The sequence below is a fragment of the Lissotriton vulgaris genome, chromosome 8 (assembly GCF_964263255.1).
Source record: "Lissotriton vulgaris chromosome 8, aLisVul1.2, whole genome shotgun sequence".
NCBI lineage: Eukaryota > Metazoa > Chordata > Amphibia > Caudata > Salamandridae > Lissotriton > Lissotriton vulgaris.
Window position 1 is genome coordinate 332,464,835 of NC_141696.1, and position 19,586 is coordinate 332,484,420.

The 19,586-nt window shown below is 44.6% G+C and overlaps 1 protein-coding gene across 1 annotated transcript in view; it reads left to right on the forward strand.

Moving 5' to 3' along the window:
- The window catches only part of BLZF1 (basic leucine zipper nuclear factor 1), a 72,867-nt gene extending 53,513 nt beyond the window's left edge, over positions 1-19,354 (forward strand). The window contains exons 6-7 of the mRNA XM_086934093.1: positions 3,924-4,143; positions 17,127-19,354. Coding sequence (XP_086790219.1) covers positions 3,924-4,143; positions 17,127-17,312 — 406 coding nt within the window. The 3' untranslated portion in view covers positions 17,313-19,354. The remainder of the gene's footprint in view (positions 1-3,923; positions 4,144-17,126) is intronic.
- The last annotated feature ends 232 nt before the right edge of the window (positions 19,355-19,586 follow it).

Here is a 19,586-nt window from a genome sequence, read left to right on the forward strand (position 1 = left end):
TTTGGAAAACTCTTGTTTTTTTTTTTCTTGGTGTCTCCTTTATGAGAAACAATGTTGAAATAATGGGTAAAATGCCAATAAAACTTGTTGAAAAGGAAAAAAAAGTTACTGAGCATGATCATTAGTGCTGACCAACCAGTTTGTCACTATATGCCTGCAAATCTGTCAATAGTGCCTCCAGTCTGCTGCTATAAGCACAGCCTCTGTCTGCCCCCACTTAAGTGTCACCTTGCACCAATGGGCTGTACCTAGTAATGTCTGCACCTTCCAGTACATGGCAATAAGTCTACAAGCAGCTAGTAATGTCAAATCTATTAATCGATTGACGTCTGTTGCGATCTTCGTGCATTTGAACAGTCCCAGCAAAGAGCCTGCTACCATGCACACCCCCACATGACCTGTCACTTCTGTGATCGCAGCTGGTATTGCTGCCCAACGTGTCGAAGCCTCTGGGCATCTCCAAAACTTGTGCACCATGTAAGCTCCTGTTTGCTGGCATTTAGGGCAAGAAGAGGGGGAACCAAATATTTACTAAAGCGCAGCTAGGGTGAAGTATGCCAAGCAGCGAAGGACATTGTGTCGGATATACTGGAACTTTTAGTTCCTTGACAACCGCATGGGATAGACTAGTGCTGTCTCCCATTAATTCTGACTGAGTTACCTTCCTATATCCCTCTCCCAACTCGTGTGAAATGGAGCTAGGGGGTCATATGTGGTGGACGCTAAAGCGATGACCAGCCAAGTAATGTGTTTAGGACCACTACCTATTATATATAGCATATGTACTAAAGGGTGCTGTTTGGGTTCTGTGACCGTGATGTCCCAGAGCCTCGCCAAAGCTGCCAAAAAATTGCCATAAGCCAGGAAATGACTTGCTGGGAGTGAGCGGTAAAAGGGTAAAAGCTCCCCATCCTGGAACAGTGCTCCCTGAGTGTCCACTCCTGCTACCTCCCAGGCCTCTGCTCCCCGCCCTATTCCGCATATCACTGAAGGGAGTAATAAAACTCAATGGGATTTCAGGCAAGTACATAGTTATACTTTGCATGAGTCACATACTACGATTATAGCTCCAGTACGCTTTCCTCAACAGCCCAAAAGCATCTGATGGAAGTATTGCATATGTCTTGATTCCAACTCATGCAGTTTTATTCCAGCAGTGGAAATTCCCTGTCTCTTTATCTCACTCTTGCAGGTTTCTTTTCATCGCTTTGTCATCATTTTTCCGACTTTCTCGTTTTTCTTCTGTCCCCCTTTTGTCTTTTTCTCTCTCTTGCTCTGAATCAAAGTTCTTCAAGGAAAAATAAGCACCACTCCCCAAAAATTATCCCTGGGGACCCACCTACAATCTCCATCAGATCAAACAATGCCAGAACCAAGGAAGAAAAGGAATTGGAAGCAGGGGCACAGCAAAGAGAGATGCAATGAAAAGTGAAGTCGCTGGAGGATGGTCACACAGAACATATGGCCATGAAAGTCTTTGGCAACCAGATAAAGCTGTGATACTAAATGAAAATCCGCAAAATAGTGAAAGCTCAATGCCAAAACACAGACATACTGTTTGCTTATTATTACTATATTTTTGTGTAACTGTTCTGCATGTGGCATTGACTCTGACCTGTTGCAATCCAACATTCCTTTCCACCTCTTACACAGCAAGGTAAAGTCTTAACGGTAAACATGTTATGCTAAACAAGGGTACAACCGTCTTCAAATTTTGTTAAGCTGCCTACTAAACAAAATGATGGATTCAACCAAGATCTGTGACCGGGGTGAATGTTTGATCAATTCAGCATTCCGTCAATCATCTTTTGTGTTTGCATTTGTCGCCATAAGTGGGAAGGGTATGCCGAGATGTGGGTCCCGTCCTTGCTACGCTACCAGATTCAAGCTAGCCTGGCTGATGAGGGGTGTTTACCTGAAACCGGTCCCAGGATGCTTGTTTCTGGTCCAGGGAGGACATGGCCCGGCAGTTCGGGCTGGACTGTTCCCATGAGGAGCAGGGTCAAGACGGATTTGCATATGGCTGGATCTGAACTGGAATGGCGTGGCGTGCAAAAAAAAAAAGATTAATTTAACCCAGATCTTTGACTTGGGGTGAATGTGTTTGATTCAGCCTTCGTTCCGTCTATCATCTGTTGTTTTTTTGTACTAAACTACTGACATCTATATTTCCAGTTAAGTTAAAGGAAGCCACAGCAGGTTGCGTGGGGATCTTCCTGATACCGATTGGTGGTACTATCTATCATGCAGAGCTTCACTAAGTCTTGTGAAGAGACTTTAGCTTATGCATAATACAGTTTTACCAATGCTTGCAAGGTAACTCCCTAAAACATTTAGATTCAAACTCTGCGGTCTCCACTGGTTGGCACTGAATTTCCAAATCCAGTTCACTGGCCCTAGTGTCTGCCTGCTAAATGAATGTCTGGCTTAGCATGGATTGGCCCATCTTTCAACCGCAAGCATTTAGACAAGCCAATAATCTAGTATCTCAGAATGGGTGATTGAGCATCTTCAAGGATTGCCACAGCGATACCAACACTCTCCTCTGACTGACAACCAGAGTTGCCAGCAGCCAATAAGTTCACAAGCTGCAGTAACCATGTGCAACTTTCATGCTTTCTCCAAAGTCTCGCTGAGGCTTTTGCGTGTTCCAGTTTTATGATGCTGTACTTTAAATAGCTGCCTTGTTTAGTGACATTCAGAATATAGAGCGATATCATTGTTTGTTTTCTTTGGAAAAGGACAGGTTTCATGATTAAACAATGCCCATTCATGCCTCCTTCCAATGTTTTTTTTTTTTTTTTGTATGTTCTTATATAGCGCTCGACTACCCGGAGGCATCTCGGCGCTTGCCTTGGGAACCCGTCCTGGCTTTTCCCTGTGAGATAGCCCCTAACAGGCATCCCCAAGGTGAAAGCCAGGCATCCCGCCGCGGGGGGCCGTTGTGGAGATTAAGCAAGCTTAATGCCCAGAGTTGCAGAGTGTGAACCCATGATTAGGTCAGGCACCGAAGCGAGAATTATCGAGTCCGTGGACATTTGAGCTCAAGACCCTGCCGCGTCGGGAATTGAACCCTGGTCCCGAGTCTGACCTCTGCTTCAGGGTCTGCCTGCTCTAACCAGTGAGCCACACTTCTCCACAACACAACACACCCAGGAGACTGGGTATAAACATGAATACACAAAAGAATCCCCTGAAGGAAAAAATCTGTACAATCTTTTCCTTGTGGAATAGCAGTAAAGAATATATCTGCTAAACTAACTACAGTAAATGGCAAAACAGGGATAGATATCAAATGTCAGGTGTACTTCTGGATGTATAGGAATCCAATACAATATATTATTTACATAAAGAAAAAGACACATAAAGACATCATTCTAAACAAAGGGTCAGAACCATTAAACCAATGAATCGTACTTTACTGCAGTAACACTTGGATCAGTATTTGAAAGTCCTAAAAATTGTGATCTGAGGTGCCACAGGAATCGCCCAATATAGTATAGTCCTCCTTAGAGAAAGAGAAAGTCGAGACAAGTAGTATAGAATTCCTTAAAGTGAAGTTATTGTGGTGATCGCTGCGTCAATTTTTCTGTTCTCGAACGCCTGAAAAGTGAATGGGCCCATCCTCTGGAGGAAGGTGAAATATTTGACAAATATGTAGGCCCTTGTCAGATAATAAAGCAATGAATGTACCACAATGAAGGAGGAAGAGTGAGTCTGAAGCAGGTTAATGATACTTAAGAGCCTGGCCAGTAAACCAGGCACTGATATAAAAATTAAGCATGGACGTGAATTGTAATATTGCTTTAGATTCGTGGTAACCAGATATAATTGTGTACTGTATGTGTTTTTTTAGAATGCTCTGATTGTGCAGCAGAGCCTGATGATGTATCAATCAGACTGGTATGTTTGTTCTTCCGCAGACTGTTGGAACAGCTGATACTTTCTCTCCAGTGGGGCAGGGAACAAACCTACCATCCTCACACTCAACCGTACAGTACTGCTGATTTAGCATCTGCAAATCATAATCTGGCTAAAGCAGTGAACTCTCACCTACTTGGAAGCATCGACTCCAGCACTGCAAAAGTTCCCCCTCGTGCAACAGAATTTTGCAGTACTCCAGCAGAGAAGATGGCAGAAAAGGTAAAACTCTTGAGTAAACGAACATTAATTCTTCTGTTATGTTACTAGTATTTGTGTAGTGTATGCCTGTTGCTGGTGTAGCCTCACACTGCATGAGAGCTACCCACATGTTGCACGGGCAAAGATTTCTGAGCTACCTTGTGGAAGGATATCGCACTACTCCCAGATTTGCTGCCCTCAAGAAATGGCAAAGCTCTGGTTCAGCACCCCACCAGGTGATTTGTTGTTTGTACTGGCTAACATAGACACCATGGTTGAGGACAGGACAAGTGGGGAAGAGAGGTTTAATGCAGAGGAACATCTCAAGTGTATTGTGTTTAGCTGGGGGAACATAAAGTTGCCAGTGAGTGAGCTTTTAGTCCTATAGTGGGTGTGAAGACATCAAGACTGCATGCTGGAGGTATATTGGGCTTACATACTGAAATGTTCAAAAGCAGTGCATGCTCCTTGCACGTGTTGCATATTTGTATACAGCCGGCCCCATAGTTCAAAAAAGCTTGTTTGCCCCGAAGGTAAGCACTCTTTGGGGGTCGAGAAGAATGTGCGGGTAATGGTGGTTTCCTGTAATCCCTTGATATCTGTTGTTTAGGCGGTGATTGCTGGATTGTACATGTGCATCATTGACAATGTTTTCAGGGAATCCAAGTATATAAATGGTTGGAGTTGTAGAGTAAGGAGAATGGCGGTGTTGTTTTAGGAAGTGGAAAGTCAGAGCTTTTGTCGGTAGCTGAAGGGTTCGTGATGGTGCTTGCTTTAAGATACTGGTGTTAAAATAATGGCGAAAGCGTTCTTGGAGTGTATTCTTGGTGCTTGTTTGGAGCCTTGTTTTGAAGACTCTCGGAAAAGCAATTAATACACGTATGAATGAATGCAAGTGACATTTATTAGGTGCATAGATCCCTCTGAAAGAAGTGTCCTGGCGCTGTGGGCAAGCGGACTGAATGGTACAGCACATGATGGCTCAACTTAACAGAACTCTTTACTGATGATACTTAATAAACAGGTGTTAGAGAGAGTCTTGATGTATTCTTCAAAACAAAGCTTGAAGTAAAAAAAGATCCCAAGGTTCCTAGCATGTTGAAGAGGCGAGAGTTCCAAGAACCTCTGGGCATCTTTCATTGGCCCATAATGCAGGGTTGCCAAAAATGACAACTTCAGTTTATACCAATGAATTGTGGTTCATCCAGAGTGCTACCTATCAGGAGCTAATTCCTCAGTATTCAGTCTAGCCTTAAAATGAGTTTTGTATCATTAGCATATGAATTGACACTGAAACCAAACGAGTCAATGAGTCTGGCTAGTGGAGCAACTTCTACATTAAAGAGCATGGAGCTAAGGGTTGATCCTTGAGGTACACCTGTAAGAATGAATGTAACATGGAACCTATAGTTTGCCATGGAAACTGATTGCCTACGATCCTGCAAGAAGCAAGTAAACCGCTTGTAGAATGTGCCTGTGATACCAGAATTGGTTTATTGATAAAGTAAATAGAGAGATAGTATCAAAAGTCGCCGATATATCTAATAAAATCAGGGCTTCTACTTCTCGGTCGTCCAGAATAAGCCATACGATGTTTGTTGCTTTAACCGAAACAGTTTGCGTGCTTTCGGAATTCAGATTGAGCAGGGTGGAGGAGGTGGTGTATTTTCAGAAAACTCATTAATTGTTTGTAACTCACTGTTCAGTTATCTTTGCAAATAACGGGAACAATGAAATAGGACAGTAGTTAGACATGTAACTCTGGTGAAGTGTAGGTTTTTCCTGTAGTAAGGTGACTGAGGCATCTTTTCACAAAGTTGGTAGAATACCCAAGGAAAGTGAGGAGTTACACAGAGGCAGAGAGTAAAGAAGCCAAAATGTTGTCAACCTGATCTGCCATTGTGAGCTCAAGAGGACCAAGATGGAGGGTCTAGGTCTCTGTGTGCAGGTCGATTCGGTAATTGTTCTTGCCAAAAACTAGTAGTCAGATTGATATTGGTTTGTTAGAGAAACCTGGTACATTTGTTCATAATTTCAGGGAAGGGGCGAGATGGCTTCGGCAAATGGGTATGCCATGCTTTTATACAACCTCGCTGGTGGGGTTTTTAGAGCATGAGATGCACTTGTAAAAGTAGGTAGTGCATAGTGTTTCGACTAGAAATCCAGTATTAAAAGATTTAAAAGTGGGCGTACCACGCACAAATCATAGTCCACTAATAAAACCTCAGTAAATCCTATTTATAATTCAATTTTGTTAAGTATTGTGCTGAAATCCAGCCAAAGAAAGGTGTGTACTAAACCTGGTCACATGCTTTTAGGGAGCGTAGCGTAGTGTTTTAGATAGAGAACGAAGACTTTCCTAAATGATTTTCCAATTGTGAGGAGAAACTATTGTCAAGTGCCGTTAACAATGTGTCTGATCAGTGTTTTGCAGGAATTCAAGACCAGTTCAATGCACTGATCTATGTGTAATACAGAGTGTTTTAATGCACAACTTGAAGCTGTTATGTATGCAGAGGTTTCATTTGGAGGGGTATTCAAAACATGGTTGTTGTGTTTTAGACTTGTAATCTAATTGTGTGGTCTCAGGCGGTGTAGGAATAGAATTGCTAATGTTTTTTGTACTCTTAATCTACAAAGTAAGCATGATGGAAAACTTGTGTTGATTGAAATCTACCACTTAGTCTTGCACTAGAGTGAAAAACATTTTGACCATACATATTTGAATGTTAATGGTACCAAAGATGTTATTAATGTTCCGTGATCTGGAAATAGACACTTGGCTCCAAGTTGTAGCGAAGTAAAATAGATTAGGATGTTAAATTCAGGGGTCAGGTGTCCTAATGTTGACCATGAGTAGTAAGTGTTTTGTGGCGACTAAAAACTAGTGCCCCCCCCAGAGCACACATTGTAATGAGACTGTATTGAGTCATTTCTTGCAGAGTCTTTTTAGGTTTCGCCTCGCCGAAAGCTGCGCAGCAGAACTTTCGCGCAGGGTAAAATCTTTTGAGTTACAGTATGGATGTTTGTCCCGCCTCTGTCTTCCATTGGCTAGCACCATAAATGGAGGCTAGCCATTGGAAGAGAGAGGCGTCTGTCATTCTGCGAGGCGACTCGTGGGCGTTCCTGAGCTTTTTCTCATCCAGCCCCTTTTAGCACGTCATTGCGGCGGTGGGCGGGTGTTATTTATTTATTTTTTTGGACGCCATGTTTTGATCATTTGCCGCCGGAAGATGTCCAGGTGAGTGCTGTTTTCTTGCCTTCTTGTGCCCGTTCCCGCCCCCCCTCCCGCTGTCCGTTTGCCCGTTCACGCCCCCTCCCTGTCTGTTTGCCCGTTCACGCCCCCCCCCCTCCCACTGTCCGTGTGCCGCCCGCGCTATGCTGCAACCTCCCATGCTACTGCCCCCCGGCCACCGTCCCTGCGAACCACGGAGACATGTTTCCGACGGTATGATTTAAGCTGCCGGAAACCCGATCGCACAGTGTCGGTAGGAGCATAAGTTTCTAAAGCGCTCCTCTCCGTGCTCCTCAGCTGTTGTCTTGTTTTCACCTGGCATCTCTTGGATGTTTCAGGAAAGCAAAACATATACAAATGGGCGGTGTTTTTTCCCAAGAAAAGGTGGCTACCCTAATCAGAGCTTTCTTGTCTTGTCTCACAAACACCACGCCCTGTAAATAGTTTGCAAATCTTTTTGGGTGGGGCAGTGTCTAGGCTTCTAATCACACGATCGTTGGATGAGGGAAATTGTAGAACCTCAACAAACATTTTGCCCTGCACCGCCCTTGTCCATTTGCCGTTAGTGTTTGACCCTTCCTCTCTCCCCAGCCCCCATGCCCCGCCCCCTCAGTTGTAGACCTTTTAAAGGCCGGGGTCAGAGGGATCGCTGGGTTCATCCTCTCTCTGGAAGTTACCAGTTCGGCTGGTGGATCTCGCCGTCTAGCCCGTTCCTCTGGGGTTTCAGCTGTCCTCCAGCCCCCCTCCGCAGACCCCTGACCCTGTGACCCCCTCCCTGTCACCAGGATGTGGGGCCTGGATCTCTTCGCCTGCGCCCTGCTTCAAGCAGCTTCGGCAGTACCGCCCGAACCGTAAGTGAACCGGCCTGTAAGGTACTGGGACGGGGAGTAATATGGGGGAGACCTTTGCTCTGACGTCAGAGGCTCGAGCCTGCGGGAGAGCCCGGATCCGGTGTAATTTCTATAACCCGGGTCTAGAGCTCGAGAAGCGCATGTGATGTGATGGACAGCCGCTGTGCGCGAGCCTGTAAGGTTGAAAGCAAGAGACAGAAATGGTGTTTGAACTTTGATCAGACTGTATAACCTGTGTTACCTATGGGATTCCTCCTCTTCCCAAAGCCCGAGCCTGTAGGCCTGTGTAACCCCACATATTACTCTGCTTTCCAAACCCTGAGTCCCCAAGATCTGTGCAAACTAAGGGGTTGGCGCAATTTCTAAAGCAAGTTTGTGTTAACCTAGGCCTAGGGAATAGATATTCTTTACAAAGCCACAACGTGTAAGTGAAGTTGACTTAAGGAACATATCTTATTTCTAATCCCAGAGCCTGTACCTGTGTTAAAGCCGTGATAAACCTGTTTCTAAAGCCAGTGCCTGTGCATGTGTCTGTTTCCAGAGCCTGTGCATGTGTTAACCTAAGGGATAAACCTGTTTCTAAAGGCAGTGCCTATACATGTGTTAACCTAAGGGGCAGATATTTCTAAAACCAGAGCCTGTATTATTTGTGCGTCTGCGAAGAGCTGAGTGAAAAGCCTCTTGTGGGGAAACGTTGGGGGCGTGTTTAGGAGGACATGGCCGGCCTCTCTCAGCCACTGACCACCGTGTCTCCAGGCCCATGGCGATCTGGTAAACTAGTGAGGCACCAGCAGGGGCTCTCCGGCACAGCCTTGCTGTGTGTTAAAGGTGTTAACTTGTGTGTGTGGTCCTGAGGTAGCCATACATTATAGGTGCGTGCTGGTGTGAAAACAGTGCCGATCACCTTAAACCCACCTTACCCACCCCCAGGCACTGACGTACCTGCACGGGCTCTCCATCCAAGCCTACATGTGTACTGAAGGGGTTAACTGCTACTCTAAGGGTCCCGGGATGCCGTCCTTTGCAGTAATGCTCACTATTAAGCACGGACCATCTTATCACCAGAGCTCCTAGGACTCTGATGAACTATTTCTGCACCAGTTGCAGTTTTCCCCGCCCATCCGCGACGTGCACTGTCATAAGGGCTGGGGTATGTCCGTGGACACATTGGAGACATCTTTGTGTGGGGCTAGCGTCGACCACCATAAAGCACTAATCAGCCTTGTAGCCAGCTGCCTCCAGAGTGTGGGGTGAACTATTGATGGTGGAGTGATGCTATGCTGCTGTCAGATAGGGATAGGAAGACGGCAGTGCACGGCACACTTGTGTAGAAATAGATGGGGTGTTTGAGTGGAAATGAGTGCCGTAGCCTTGCGCTGCACCTGCCTCGCCCTGCTGTGCAGAGTTTAGCTGCTATTCAGAGGAGAGCTGCTGTGCAGGTTTTAGCTACTGTGCTAAAGTGATCAGTGCGCCAGTCGTGTTCTGCAGACTTGTGTGGAAACAGAGGTAGTGAAAACAAAGGCTCCGCTCTTGCGTTGCACCTGCCTCGCTCTAGTATGCAGGGGGTAACTCAGCTGCTGTGCAAGGGTTAGCTGCTGCTCAGGGTTTAGCTGCTGTGTGTGTGTGGCTCTCTGTATGTGTGTGTGTGTGTGTGTGTGGCTGTGTATGTGTGGCTCTCTGTATGTGTGTTGCTGTGTGTGTCGCTCTCTGCATGTGTTTGTGTGGGAGAGACGGCAGTGTGAGAGCGACAGCAGTGTGAGAGTGACAGCAGTGTGAGAGCGACAGCAGTGTGAGAGAGACATCAGTGTGAGTCTTCTAGGGAGAGCAGGTGTGTGGGAGAGCATGGTGTGTGAGTCTTCTAGGGAGAGCATGGTGTGTGAGAGGCAGCAGTGTGTGAGAGGCAGCAGTGTGTGAGAGGCAGCAGTGTGTGAGAGACAGCAGTGTGAGAGAGACAGCAGTGTGAGAGACCTTTTATTTATGTTTTGGTTTTTGAAACATGAATAAAACGCATTGTTATCTGCAATATCATTAGCTCAAACTCGCGTAAATACGCGACCTATTGCATTGCAAATGCTATAGGTCTCGCATTTGCGAGAGATTAAGCTATTGGCATTGTAAATGACCATGCCATTTATTTATTTATTTTCAAAACCAACACATGAAATAAAAATTGTCATTTACAATGCCAATAGCTCAAACTTTTCAAAAGGCGAAACCATTGCATTGTAAATGCTTGTTTATACATTCTTCCCGATCAAAATCGTTGTCAAACTATAGTGTCATGAAACAACATTGGTCATTGTCTCTTTTTTTTTTTTTTGTGATGATAAAAAAAATAGCTGCTAGCACACTTGAGCCGGGGTAAGGTATCTGTTAAACTGGGAGATTACGCTTTAGGGGATATTATATCTAGAATTGTATTGAAGATGTTTTCTCTTGAAATGTTAGGCTTTTTACTCTGTGGTGTAAAGTGGGATCTGAATATGATCGTTTGTGCATGCCAGTGCACTTTATAAACCTTCACAAATACTTGTTCCACAGTCTTGATAACACCCCCTCTGGTGTGTGTCAGCTGCCTTTGCAAAAACTGCAACCATATTCTTGATTAGTCCTCTCAATGTAATCTCAATGTAATCGCTATTAATGGGGCAAGATCTATGCTGCTGGATCTGCTGAGCGTAAATCTATGAACGGCGGACTTAAGGGATTGTGTGCTGAGCTTGGTGCCCATATTGACTTAATGCTGCTCCCATCGTTATCAGCATTGTCAGACGGCCGCTTGGAAGGTAAATCCTTACATTCTACACTGATGCAAGTAGCTACTTTGTGTCACAACACTGAGTTGCTCTATAATTGTGTACCAGGTCACCCGTTTACGTTTTTCAGCCCGGTTCAGTTCTTTCCGCTTCAGTCTTTGTTGCTTGCTGACCAGGGCTTAACCAGGCTGTTTTCTAGTAGTATACAGTGCTGAACTTGGGACAAATGAATGATTTCAGAATGGCCTGAGCCCCTAGATGACTGGGTGGGAACTCCCTTGGCAATACATTTAACATATCTGTACAGTCTATAATGTAAGTGATAGATTTGCTTTGCAAAGGAAAGAGCCTATCCACTTTTCTCATTTTAGTTGAGGATGTAAGATGCTGGGAAGTGTCAAATTGTACCACCTGGGGGCTTTCCATTCTGCATGGTTGCTGTTATGACAAGCTACTTGTTCCACAAGCCAGACACATATGTATTTCTCATACCTAAGAAGCTGCAAGATGAGTTTAGTTTATTGCTGATTCAGGGCACAGGAGCAGCACAGCAAATGGTTTATGGCTGTTTATTCTTGTCGTTCCTGCTGAAACCTTCCCAGCTGCTTGGAAATTGACTGTGCCAGCCGGCAGGAGTCAGAAGGAACGTCTGAAGAAGAACACACCAGTCTAAAGACATTAACCTTAGGCTGGATACATTTGAGCTATCAGTGTTTGCAGATGGTCTTTGGTACCACTGGAAATCCAATGTCTCTCACTGATGGAGCTCTTGCTGCAGCTGACGAGCTTCCAGAGAGTTGTGTGCTTCCAAGTTATCCAAAGGGCTGATTGGGGAGGAGGCGATGAACTCATGATACAACTCCAACCATGCACACCCTTCGAGTGGTTGACAGAGGGCATTACGAGTGTCAGCCCGATCTCGAATCTTCATATAGGTGCCATTAAAAGCTATTCTGATCTATTACAAGAGATTGAGGCAGGGAGTTAGTTATGGTGCAACCACGCACTTTTCTAGTTGGTGCAGATCCCTGCTATGAAAATTATTTCCTTTTTTACATATTATACAAGGTAAGGTAAAAAAAAATCTTGTATATCTTTCAGGCCCTCTCCCAACTCTTAACCAGAGAGAAATGTGTCAGCCTCAGGAAATCTATAACTCTTTCATCTTTCCCAAAAAGAAACCGAAGAATGGGCTGGTAGCAATGTACTTAACACTCCAGACATGGTGCTCTGGGACCACCACACTGTATCTACTTCTACCAATCATCCCAGCTGAGGCGCATGGTTGAATGACTAAAAAGTGAGATGGGCAAGATCTGGTGCTTTATTGTCCAGAATTTAGTCCGCCAGCCATCGGGAGAGGTTCTCTGAGAATCCAAAAGCCAACCGGGAAGAAATCTGTAAATATCTCTGGACACTCGACCTACACTAGTAGTTTGGGACCAACTGATACATGAAGCGAGTCTGACCTACCACCCTCTTCTTTCATCTAGCACTTCGCCAATGAGGATTTTTCCCCTGGGAGAATTAGGACGTACTTTGAATCTTGGAGAGAACCTTATTTTAGGCTTTTGGATCTCTTCTACAAGAGGTACTGTTAAATCTCTTTCAGAGGGCCTCGAGGCAAGCACAGATCCAACAGCAGGGGTTGTGGCCTTTTACTCCAGCTGTGCTGAGGCCAGACCTACTATGGATCCTCAGTAACTGGTCCACGTACTACCCCTTTCAGCACTTGCTGTCAATGGTACTATGTATCGAGCAGTCTAAGGCTCTTTGGGGGAGAAGCGGTAGGTGTGAGGCATACACTGGTGCAAGACTCATAGTACAAACCGAAATCGCAATAAGGTGATTATCCAGTCAAATACTTGCCTTTGTGGAAAGAAAGTAGTATTTTAATATATGCACACAATGCATAGTGGCATCTCGCTAAATAAGTCTTTTAAGGTCAGAGTGCTAGCGTTGTCATGTATAGTATCTTAGAGCCCCCCCCCCCCTTTCCCTTTCTAGTGAGTGAGTCTGGCTATTGTCCATTTGCTACTGGAGGCGACTTTTAGATGTGGCCCACTCTACTCTACTCCTCACGCGTCAAAGTTTGGCCTTGGGATTCAACTTTAGTTGAGCTGTGCGCTAAATTTGTGCATGACCCCAAATGGTCTGCCTGCCTCGAACATACTCTAAGACAGCTGGCAAGTGCAGGAGGATAGAGGCGCGTCTCTGCATGCTCTGGTCTCCAGATGCTGACCGAGTCCTCTTGCGGTCTTTTATTGATGATTTGGTGGGCCTCCGCAACCTCCGAACAGATTGCTTCATTGTGGAATATCTTTTTCTGTGGCTCCTCGTAATTAAGTGTTCACAGCAGCCTGGGCTCAGCAATCCAGGGCAGGATCCCTGTCTCCACCGTGGCCATCTCCTGGCACTCTGGATTCTCTGATTTCCTCCTCAGAAGGGCAGCAGCGTTTACTTCGCGGTGGCCCACACCTGACATACGAGGGTTCCGGCTGGCTTTACACAAGGACAAAGGCCCTTACTTCACTGTGGCCCGCCACTGGACATACAGGGATCACCTACTGGCTCTGCACCAGGATGAATTCACTTACTTCCTAGTGGCTCCCCCCTTTCACACGAGGGTCACAGCCTTTGTCCGTACAGAGGTCCCGGTCGGACTGGTTGTCTCACACTTCGCTCACTGGGATCCACTCAACAGGATCCCAACTGAGCCTCGTTCTCTCCAGCCACATTCTCCTCCTCAAAGGGTCCATTGGTCTTGGCAGACAGAAATCCGGTGCTCCAGGCTCAGGACAAGTGGTCTTGACTCATGGGTGATGGCCCCTCATCCAGGAGGGACTAGCAGACTTTGGGGTGTCCAATTCTGATTAATCCACAATACAGGCCAAGGAAATAATTTGGGATTACACATGGCTGTCTGCTTTCATTGCAGTATGCCTTATAAAGGTATAAAGGCCTAAGTATTCCTCTCTTTCATGATTCCCTGTTCTTAAGGTGCTAACCTTATCAGACCCACCATTCCCCTGACAATGAACCCAGGCCCTACTGACCAGTAAATCTTCCTGGAATCAGAGATCTTAGAATCGTAGATCTTAGATGTGCGCAGATGATGTTCTGCTCACCTTTCTCCTGTGTGTTTTCCCACCCCAGCCCTCAGGAATGTCAGCAATCCACATCTCCGGTCTGGGGTTGCGATCCTTGCCTCCACTAGCCTTTCCAGGCCTTATGCTTCCAAAATGGAATCTCAAGGCATCCATGTTATGCACCAAGCATATATACATCCCAGCATGCATACGCAAGTCTCACACACTCAATGGCACAAGTCACATTCACCATGTAGACCAAGAGACCTGTTCACAATACTGATCACTATTAAACACAAAGCAGGTATGCTGCCACCACCACGCTTGTGTCACTTATGAAGAGTCCGGGCTGGTGGCGCTCTTTTTGCTATAGAGCTGCCATTTATGGAACACACTTCCTGTGCAGATTCGGGGTCTTAATAACTACTTGGAATTTAGGAAGGCCATTAAGACTTTTCTTTTCCCCATTAACTAGCTGGTGTTACTCTGCTATTTTTCAGTTTTCTTCTAGCGCCGGGACGCCCCTTTGCTGGGGCAGCTGTTGCGCTCTATAAGACACCTTAATATAACATATCATAACTTAACTCCAGGCAGTGGCCCTATACTGCTATGAGGGTAGCGCTTGGTGCATCCCTCCCAGTCTAACAAGACTGCATTACCATGAGACAGGTTGAGCTCATGGCACATCTGCATGATTTGTGTTTGCCCATGTTCAAAAACCACTACCAGGCATCCAGATATCAATGCAGCTGGGGCACTGAAGGCACAAGTGCACGTCTATCACCATGCAGGTGACTTTTCCATCCCAACAGGCACTATTAGGTCCTTTGAGGATAGCAAGATGTCCATTAGGTTGTAGAGATGTAATTCTTCATTACCTAGGACTGAGGCATTGGATATTGCAGCAGGAGCTGATAACAGTAGCGAAAAGGGAACGCTTGCCTTATCTGCTATTCCACCAAATGTTATCCTGTCCGCGCCACCGTCTAGTGTGCAGAATAAAGATTCCCATGCCAGGTACATCTGTAAAAGCGAATTGGGCTTAATCCTGGATGATCACCAGTGGCAGGAAATCTACCTTGGAGCAAATAACCATGCTAGGTGTGTCCAAGAGAAATAAGCAGTTTATAAACTCCTTTCTCAATTGCATACACCAGCTTGGCAACGGTACAGCAGTCAGAAAAAACAAAAGCTAAGTGGTGGTGTAGTGAGACAAATACACTTCTGGATATCATCTGGAAATGCACAACAGGTGATTAAGAAAGCATCATAGACCTATATTTGATGGAAACGAACCCATTCCCGGCTTCTTCTGGTGATTTGTTTCTCAGTTATGCAAGACTGTAGCAGTCAGAGTGTCAGACCTCCAGGTTGACGGATCTTCCTCTGGGGAGACCCATTTTTTCATTTTTATGTTTGCATTCAGTATAATTGTCAGAGGTTTCAGGAACTCTTTACTACTTGAATTTACATTAGGCCCCTTACTAAACATAAAAATAGGACCTCCCACCTTCACTCCTGTGAAAGTTGGCATTATTTCTACTATTCACAAAGTAAGGTATTACCACCATATTCTTGCTAATGCAATAATGGACTTGACTCAGGGACCTTCCTTATTTGATCTACCTCATAGTCTCTCTCACTGAAGGTCTGGTCCACACCAAACTCAATTGGCGACGTGCTTATTGAATGGAACTTTTCATCTGTCCCATGATCCTTAGTGGATGTTATGCTGCGTATGTGTATACATACAATATTACAGTTTAGAGAAGTCCTCTTGACCAGAGCAGCCTTGATTCTGATCTTCAGTACTGTTTCGTGTTGCCATTTAATGTACTCGCTCTGCATGGTGTGGGGCTTTTTCCAGGATTCTGAAGTTGGTTTAACAGCGCCAGAGGTGTGGCTGTCTTCCTCATTTGTTAGGATTCTGGGTACTTGGTTAGAACTTGCACCTACAGGCATCTTGGGAAGTGCTGTGAAGATTAAATCAAATACACTAAACAACCATTGTTACACACACTATAAATGCGAGAGTCCAGTCAAGCTATATTACGTAACAGTTTATCAAGAGCCGTCATTGCAGACTCAAGTCTCTATCTGTACCTGGTCAAGTGTTCTTGCAGAAAATCCGGTTGAGGCTGCCTAGGAAAATCTACTATGAAGGTGAAACAGTACCCTGTGTAATTCATTACTCTGCCTCTCACAAATGTATTGTCCTGTTGGGTTACTTCAAGGAATGTCAGTCATCTTGATTTGTAGTGGGTCAGCAGTCTCTTTTACGCATGATATGGACGCCAATAGACTTTGGAATAGTGTGGCTTCAGCCTTGGAGGTGCTGGACTCACACGGCGAGTGGTCCTGTGTTGTGCTGTGCAGACCAGTGCTCATGGCATTAGAGAGGGGACACCAGAGTAGACCCATAGATGCCAAAAGGGGTTAGGAGTGGCTCCAACCCCAAAAACAAGAATTGTAATTTAAGTTTTATTGTCCAGGGTATGTTTTCCTCCCAGCATACTCTTAATCTCAACTGTTTTGGCTAAAAAGCTTGTAAAGTGCTGCGTCCTCGCTCCCCTCGTTACTCTGGGCTGTGCCTGTTGCTCCCTGTAGACCATGCCTGGGCGGTGTCCACACTAATCTGCTGGCCCTTGTGTACATATTCTAGCACCACCTGTGAAATAACCTTTCCAATTTGCAGTTGGAGTAAAGCAGTATCTGGCATCCAATCATACAGCCTCCGGGAGATTGGGGCGGGGCTACATTCTGCAAACACTTCACCTCTAATGTAATATCCCTGAATTATTTTGTCTAAGAAGCTTATGCCTTAGCCTTGAAGAGATGAGGGTGGGGGGCTTCCGCTGTTATTCTTGGGGTACGTTGATGCTTTGGACATCTGTGAGCCGCCAGGAAGTGCACAGACCGGGATACATTCCACTTGTAATTTCGTAATTGTGAGTCTCAAAGCCTTTCTTTCCATCTGAATTGTAATGTACTGTTGGGCGTCCGTTCTCGCTCTATTAAGTCAAAAGCTTTGATTAGTGTGCACGTGTACTAAAAATGTGTTTTTTTGTTTCAGATGCTCAGAATATTGCATCCAGTTAATTGTCCAGAAGAATCAACGGCGCTATCATTTTCGGAATCTTTGCCGTCGCCCTTCTTTCCCGCCAAAAAGAATATTGGCCGTTTCCACCCTTACACCAGATATGAAAACATCACCTTCAATTGCTGCAACCACTGTAGCGGGGAACTAATCGCCCTTTAGGGGTTGTGACCCTCTGACCTTGACAGTAGTCCAGTATTAAAAGACCAGTGTGATCCTATGGTCTGGTGTATGTTCCACGTTGACCAATTGTGAGGTCATTTTAGCTAATACAAACCAGTATTTTTGAATTTGCTGTGGTACCAAAAATAAACGCTATTTACACACAAACTTCAGACCTATATTGCAGAGTAAACTTCACACTTATAATCTGAATTATAGTTACATGTGAGGGCATGCAGGCACATGCTTGAAACATTCTTAGCGATGCTTATTGGTCAGTTAATGAACGTATGTACATTATATTGTCCTCCACAGTCATGGGCAACCTACAAGTGTCCATGACTTATAGAAATATCAAAGTTGATGCGTGTGATCCACTACATGATTATTATAGATTTTTCAGCATTTGGCTCCATGAATGTATGTTTATATCATTTCATAATTCAAATCTAAGGGTAGAGTCTGCTTATATGTCACTGCATATCGGACTATTTTTCCAACATATCTGTCTATATTGAACCACATATCTGCCTATATTGTGTAACATATCTGCCTGTATTTTACAATTAGATGCCTATATTTTCAGCAATTCCTTTTTTAAATGTTGTCAAAACTTCGGTAAGTGTATTTAGCAGCCTATCATTCACATGCTGGCCTCGGCCACTAGACCGTTAACACAAGCCTGTCAAACAACCTTCAGAGGCCTCTTGGTCGCCATATTACAGGTGTAGCGTTGACCTCAGACGTTGCCTTTACTCGTGGTATGTTAATCACAATCGGAAGGCTGCCTCAGGCCAAATATGGTGTCACCTAGTCACCCTCCTAGGGCTGCCCCATGCAGGAGGCTGAACTAGAAGTTTGGTTTGAAGCAAACCGGCGGATTTGATGCAATTCAAGATAGGATCCCTTGTAAATACGGTTAGTATATGATTTGTTTTCTGCAGTCGTATATTTACAACTGATTGGCTGCTAATGACATTGACATTAGTTTGAATTGCACACAAAAAATCTTACTTGTGTTTGCTCTGACATCTTAAATCATTTTTTTAGTTTGGGTTGCACACAAGGTCAGTGTCACTCAAGTGACAATAAAAAAAGTTTCACATAAAATGATCACATACTAAAAACATTAAATGCACTGTACATACAATATAACCAGGGGAAATAAGTGTAGACAAAAGCATTTGTCTTTGTGAATAGACACAACTACTTAATACATCACCGGTTAGTTATGTATCCATTAAACATGTATAAGACAGCCAGTGTGTTGTAAATTGTGCATCGACAAATTATTTTGTCTACAAACATTTCCCATGTATATATTGCATGTACGGAGCTTTTTAATGTTTTTGATATGTGATGATTTTATGGGAACTATTTGATCCAAAGTGATCAATAGAGTATAATCTATTTAAATCAATGCTTTTTTTCTCTAAAACCGAAGAGGTAGATAATATATATACGGTTTTGTTAGAACATTTATGGTGGTTGATTGAATGAGATTGAGAAGTGAGCTTTTTGATTTACAGGAACCCAGAGGAACATTGTTTTTCTGTTCTACTGCATCCTTTCAGATGACACGTGTGGGAGTGGAAACTAGTTACCACTGCTATTCGGTCGCAGTTCTTTCTCTAGACGTTTGTGGTGATTTTGAAGGTTTGGGCGTGCAGGCGGCGGCTGTTATTCAGCACGTGCTGTGACCTGCTGATGAGGTAAAAGTGAGCTGTAATTCCAATATTGCATACGTCTGCATTCCACGCCTTGCTCTAAATAAGGACCCGCAAGAAAATATATGACACGTCATAAGTAACGTCATTTACCCGCGTCACCATGTCTGAAGTAGTAAATAGTATTCAGTTGGCAGTGTGAGGAAGTAGCACAAACCAGTGCGACTGATAGCTAAATTCATTTATAAAAGTATCTCTCCGCTAAGTTACACGAAGAAACCATTATTTAACTGCAGCAATAAATGTTGTAAAACAGATCGTGTTTTCCTATTTACAGGATCTTTTTAAACAGCAATAAATCGCTTCTTTGTTTTATAGCGTGTGCAGTTTCTTGCAGTCTTGTGTGAAGTGCGGAGACAACTGTGCTTTATGGTGTGTTTTAGTTTGTGCCTATTGTAGGATGCTGGGATGCATACTTAAACGAGCAGCGGTGTTTGATGTGCGGTTTTCGCCTCCGAGATGTGATTGATCCTAATTCATTGTGATTTGTTATTCTATGCTGAGTGAAATGCGCATGCGCAGGAAGCTGCTGGCTCCTGTTAGCCAA